This window comes from Crassostrea angulata, chromosome 8, assembly GCF_025612915.1.
Source record: "Crassostrea angulata isolate pt1a10 chromosome 8, ASM2561291v2, whole genome shotgun sequence".
In the NCBI taxonomy this organism is placed as follows: Eukaryota; Metazoa; Mollusca; class Bivalvia; order Ostreida; family Ostreidae; genus Magallana; species Magallana angulata.
In genome coordinates, this window is record NC_069118.1 from 20,924,531 (window position 1) to 20,930,115 (window position 5,585).

Below are 5,585 nucleotides of genomic sequence, written 5' to 3' on the forward strand. Positions count from 1 at the left end.
AGACTCGTGCCATGTTTTTGTTTACATTGGTTTAATAAACCAAAGAAAGTTCATTTTTCAGGCTGATTTTTCAATCTGCTAATTCGTTATTAAAATGAATAAACAGATTCTAGTGTTTGTCAATTTTATTTTAGGTCTTAACCTAAAGAGTTCTTTTCAACATTCAAGATGTAAACAAAAACATGATATGAGTTTTTTTTACAAATCAAAAATTGTGACCTTTATCTCACTTATAACTTGCGACTGCCACTCATATTTTGGTTTAATAATAGAAATGCCTCACTGACACATTGTATAAATTAAAAACGGAAAAAACAAATTCTGACAAAAAATCGTGACCATTCTTCTTTTAATCAATACAATCTTATCTTTAAAAAAAATGGACCTGAAATAATAGGAATTAACTTTCTTACATCTGAACAGACTTACAATTCTACACACAATATCACCTATTTTGTTGTTGCAGTCAATATGTTGACATGAATTGACGTGACATCGTAGACAGTCATTAAAAAGGTTATTTTTTTCAAACTCTGTAAGATAAACGTCTTCTGGAATAAAGTTTATCATTAGGGATACACAGAGATATCAGTACAAGAATGATTATTACAGTTAACGTATGTATTAACATGTATTACGTTGTAATTTCATCCTCCAACAATTTAATCAAAAGTGTTAGCAAAACGAAAAACATTATTCACTTCGAAAATAGGAAACAACAAAGGAAACATACGTGTAATTATCTTATGCAAACAGATTAAAAAGTTGTAAATTTTGTGTCTGGATTATATAGTTACAGAAATATGTTCTTTTTAGCAAAAAATGCAAAAATTAGGGCTAGTAATAGATTACCTATTTGCATATTGCAGATATCACAAGCAAGATAGGTTTATGTTTACAAACAAATTAATAATTCTAACTGGAAATTGCAAAACTTTGTCCTAAAACTACTCTCCCAATATACACATCACAGTACATGTATGTGCAGTACATCCAGCTGCTTCTGATACATGTATTATTACAGAGAGACTGCCCGTACCACCACCCACAAATAAGCATAGGGTTATCTGTTCTGTATTACGAAGTTTAAAGCTTTCCCCCGGAAGAGCATTAAGTTATTAAGTGTTCAGCATATTTTGTGATCTAGGTTAAATGAAAGTGGATGATGTTCAAAACATTTTCAGTTTTGTAAGTTGGTCTAGTCAATTACTTTTGAATTGGATATCATAATGTTAAATTAATTTTTGGAAGAGTTGTTGAGATATTTCAATGTACTTTTTAATGTATAACTTTATTTGAACGCAACACAATATCTTGCATAGATATCAATTCATAAAATTATTCGCAGCTGTGTTGTGACAATTGCGGTATTGATTTAAAGTACTTGATATGTATCAAACATTATATCATTCCTTGCTTTTCAGTAATATTTACCTCGATCATAACTCAAGTACTTTTGTCTTTTTAAAATAAACCAGGTTTTTCTCGAACTCTCAAAGTTTGCAGCATAACAACTTTTGTTCAATACTGATTTAAGATAAGCCATCCTTGTTTCGGTGCAATTCCTTGGATTTTGTGGTCTGTTTTCTGAAAAGAACAATCAATCTGTAAGAAAACTAATTGAAGGATACTATAAATATTTTTAAAAGAAACAAAATAAAAATGTGGCACTTGTTGATTTAATTTTCTATAGATTAGTAGTATTACCTGATTTAATGCACACTTTCTTACAATCTTTGCGCTCAATTAGATCATCTTCAGTTTGCTCAGTGTCAAAACTCATAGCCATGCAAGTGGAATTTGATAAAACATCAAACTGCTTAGTGATTGGTTCTGTTAAAAAATATACCCTCGGGAAATAGAAAATCATAAGAAATCACATTCATCGGTATTTATGAAAAATAATACACTATCTATACTCTGTCCCAACATATTTATGCAGCACATTTTCTTAAATAAGATGCCTTAGAATTTAAACGATGTTCATTCAGTAGTAAAAAAAATCCAAAGGTTTTTTTTTGAAACGCCCTTCTAGTTTTTCATGTTTCAATAAATTGTTAAAAAAAGAAGAATGCTTGGATTTTGCAGCAATGCAAGAGACATGAAAGTCCCTGACGGTAACGTTGAAACATTTTGCGAGGTATTCTGAGTGATTTTGAATGGAGAAAAGATGTAAATATTTCCCATTATTATTCTACATAAGGAATCTGTTTCTTGGAAAAATGCCAAGCGTAAAAATGATTATAGTTCGATGAAAATATCTTTATATCTTTATCATTTTACCTTTAATAAATTTCTTTTGCACTTCTTTCATAGGTGAGTGTATTTCTTTAAAATCAAAATTGTCGAAATGTGATTAATAAATATCTGTGGACAGACTACTAATAAAGTAGTAAAAATGTTTTTTGATAAGAAAGTGATGAAATTTGTGTCTGTTTAGTCGTTGTGGACAGAACGGTAGTAGGAATAATAAAGTGTTAAAAATGTGGTAAACTTTACTAATTTATATCTTACTCGATAAAAGAACGAGGAACCTATCATCGCAGTCTTTTGTTAATTCAAAGTCTCCAATACAGTCAGATTTGCAATTGTCAAAATGGAGGTGTAGATCCATAAGGTTGTCTTTTAGACAGATACATTTCTGTTTCTAAAACAAATTACACGTTCATTACATGTGTAAGCCGTATAAACAGATGATAGATTTTACCATTTGTTTTCCAACAAGTATTGATTTTAAAAAGGAGGGTAAATACCCCATATGCAAATAAAAATATTCTATTTGACCCAAAGTGTTCCATGCAAAGTTCTTGGCAAAGTCCTGCAGATATTAGATTAGAAAGCACATCATAGGTTTTATAACTGCCCAACCTATCGTTAGAGGAGCATCCTACAACAAAGTCCAGAGATAGTTTTACCTTTTAAAAAATTGTATATTGAAAACAGACCTTATTTAATTCAACATCAATGGTGATTACCTAATGTGGAAATCCAGTGAGAGCGACGGTGATAGTATTTGGTCCAAAAGTTATCTGAATTAGATCTTGTTCCAATAAGTGTTCCATTTGACTGACACAGATCTTTCGCTTCAAACCATGACCAACTATATGCATTACTCCACAAAACTGAAATTATATTATTCTTTATGAAATAAAAAAATACCACTGTACATTGTAAAATACGAAAGATTTTGATTTTTCTAAACCATGATTCATTATCAAGAATCCTGAGTTAACTTAATGAAAAATTTAATATGCAATTTGCAGTACCCATTTCTTCTTAGATATATAAACTTACCCGACAAAATCAGAGATTTCAAAGATAACTTGCGATGAATGCCAAAATATTGTTGCATATCCCAGTGAAAACAATCTCCACACATTCTATAATAGATTGAATATTATCTTTACAACATAAATGTATTCACATAATCTTTAATTCACCAATATTCAAAATTGTAGAAAGAAATTCATTTGACGCTATACACATTTTTTTTCAAAACTGCGTGATATTTGAATACTAGGTCATGAAAATGAGGAAGCTATGATTATGCCAGACGTACATAAATAAGAAAATAAGAAATAACTAAGAAAAAAGAACTGATTTAAAGAAAAGTATAGCATAAACATGCCTCAATTACTGGTACTGTACCAAAAGAGAAATCACTTTAAACAGAAATTAAACATCTGAATAGAGGGCAGTCCAACAACATGTCGTTATCCGATCCATGGAAAGACAAAAATATTAATCATGATCTTAGCAGTACATTCTTTAAGAAAGCCAAACTTACGGGAAAAGATAACCAGGATTTTGTCCATATGATTTTGACAAAGGAAACTAATCTAAAGGAAATTACTGTCATTTAGGTGTATTCATCTATTTAAAAAAAGATATCACGCCTTTAAATTGCTGAAAAAATGTTGTTTTAAAAGCAACACTTTTACTACAAAAGAAATTAGAAGACAAAACAATTTATTTACGAAACAAAATAAAATAATGCACCTTTTTGAAACTCTGAAAAAATTAACAATCATATTCATACAATAACATACAATACACAAATTATGTTAATCATTATTATATTGCTGGTTTTATCGTACATAAAAAGACGTACGTTTCAAAATTACATGTTTGTCATAATTGCATATGATAAACATGTGTCAATAAGTCAACTGATGTGAATTGAAAGATTTGGATAGGTTACTGAATAGCAGAGCTTGGCTTGAAGGTTATCTTTTAGTCACTGTGCAAGTATCACGTATACAATATAGTAAAATTCAGTAAAATGTAATAAATAACCATATAGACTAAGAAAATTATCATTGTAAATGAAATTCACTTTGGTCAAGCAATAACATGACAAAGCAATTTTGGTGGGTTTGGAGTTGACTAATGGAAACTAAAATTATGCATTAATCAGAGAATATACAAACAAAATTAAACTAGAAATTAAAAAAAATCAACATCGTCATTTGGTACACGCCCGTACCTAAAAATCAAGGCCGTATGTAGATTGTGTAAGTTGCGTGTATTTTTATTTGAATAAACCCCCTCAATCAAACATGAAGACGTATAATAATGATTAATCTAAACTGAAAAAACCCCCCATAATAACTGCTTTGTTTTAAAGAATTTTCCGATCTTGAAAATTATTGTTTTTCTTTATTTATCGGTATTTAAGCATCCATAATTAACAAGGTGATTATGCAATTTCGCAGTATGTACTTGATCGATAATTTGAATTCCCATACGAAATAAGCAGGATTTAATTATGTGCTTTTTCTAATATTTTATAAATATGAGATGATCAAAAGGAGTAATAAAATACGTAAAAGTACATCATCACACAAGGCTGTATAATTTGTATTCCTTTGATCTATTTGAAACTTTTTCTTAATGAATCTCTTGAAACTACCTTTGTCGTAGCATATCTTCCTCAAATAAACAAAATATATGAATATCATTATCGATATTTGATTTATAACATTGTTTTTTTGGGTTTTTAAAAAAATTTTTTACTTCAGGTAAATTAAAAAAAAAATATTAAACCCCAAGTGAACGTAATTCTTAAAATCAACGAAATTTTGCCCTTTGTAATGACAAGTGTTATCAAAATTAGTCACTGCGTTTCCAGTGCACTTACAAATAAAAACATTTGCGTTTCCGGTTTTGTAACATATATTCTTAACATAGAGAAAAGTCTGTTAAAACGTAATTACAAGTTGACCTGATTTGGATGTGATTCTTTGGAACAACCCAGTATGCATGTTTATACCTCATATACTAGTATAGCAAATATAATAGTTTGTTATTTAGAGAAATGATCCTTATTATGGGCCTGCAATTATCACGAATTAAAAATTAGACCGAATACTTTTAATGCATTTTTACATGTACTTAACCATTAAAATATTTCTTTCAACCCGAATGGGTTATTAATAATATGAATCAAAAGTAAAAAGCGAACTTTTGGCTTTTTTGAGACAACATTCAAGCAGGAAAAAATCTCAAAATGTCTTCAACAATTACAAACAAACATGACAAAGTTTTGAAAACTATCTTAAATTGAATGTTTTTTTCCATTAAAA

At 29.3% G+C, this 5,585-nt stretch overlaps 1 protein-coding gene across 1 annotated transcript; it reads right to left on the reverse strand.

The window, feature by feature from the left end:
• Positions 1 to 1,079: 1,079 nt before the first annotated feature.
• Positions 1,080 to 3,379, reverse strand: LOC128161452 (uncharacterized). The gene is made up of 6 exons (XM_052824731.1): positions 3,295 to 3,379; positions 2,976 to 3,122; positions 2,754 to 2,887; positions 2,515 to 2,647; positions 1,708 to 1,833; positions 1,080 to 1,587 (listed from the first exon to the last, which is right to left on the reverse strand). Exons 1-6 carry the CDS (start codon positions 3,377 to 3,379, stop codon positions 1,421 to 1,423), a joined length of 792 nt encoding a protein of 263 aa, XP_052680691.1. The 3' UTR covers positions 1,080 to 1,420.
• Between the last annotated feature and the right edge of the window lie 2,206 nt (positions 3,380 to 5,585).

Coding starts and splice junctions, on each gene's coding strand:
- LOC128161452 (XM_052824731.1), bottom strand. CDS start 3,379: ATGTGTGGAGATTGTTTTCACTGGGATATGCAACAATATTTTGGCATT. Junction 2,888..2,975: donor TCACTGGATTTCCACATTAG/GTAATCACCATT, acceptor ACTTTGTTGTAG/GATGCTCCTCTAACGATAGG. Junction 1,834..2,514: donor GTTCCTCGTTCTTTTATCGA/GTAAGATATAAA, acceptor ATTTTTTAACAG/AACCAATCACTAAGCAGTTT.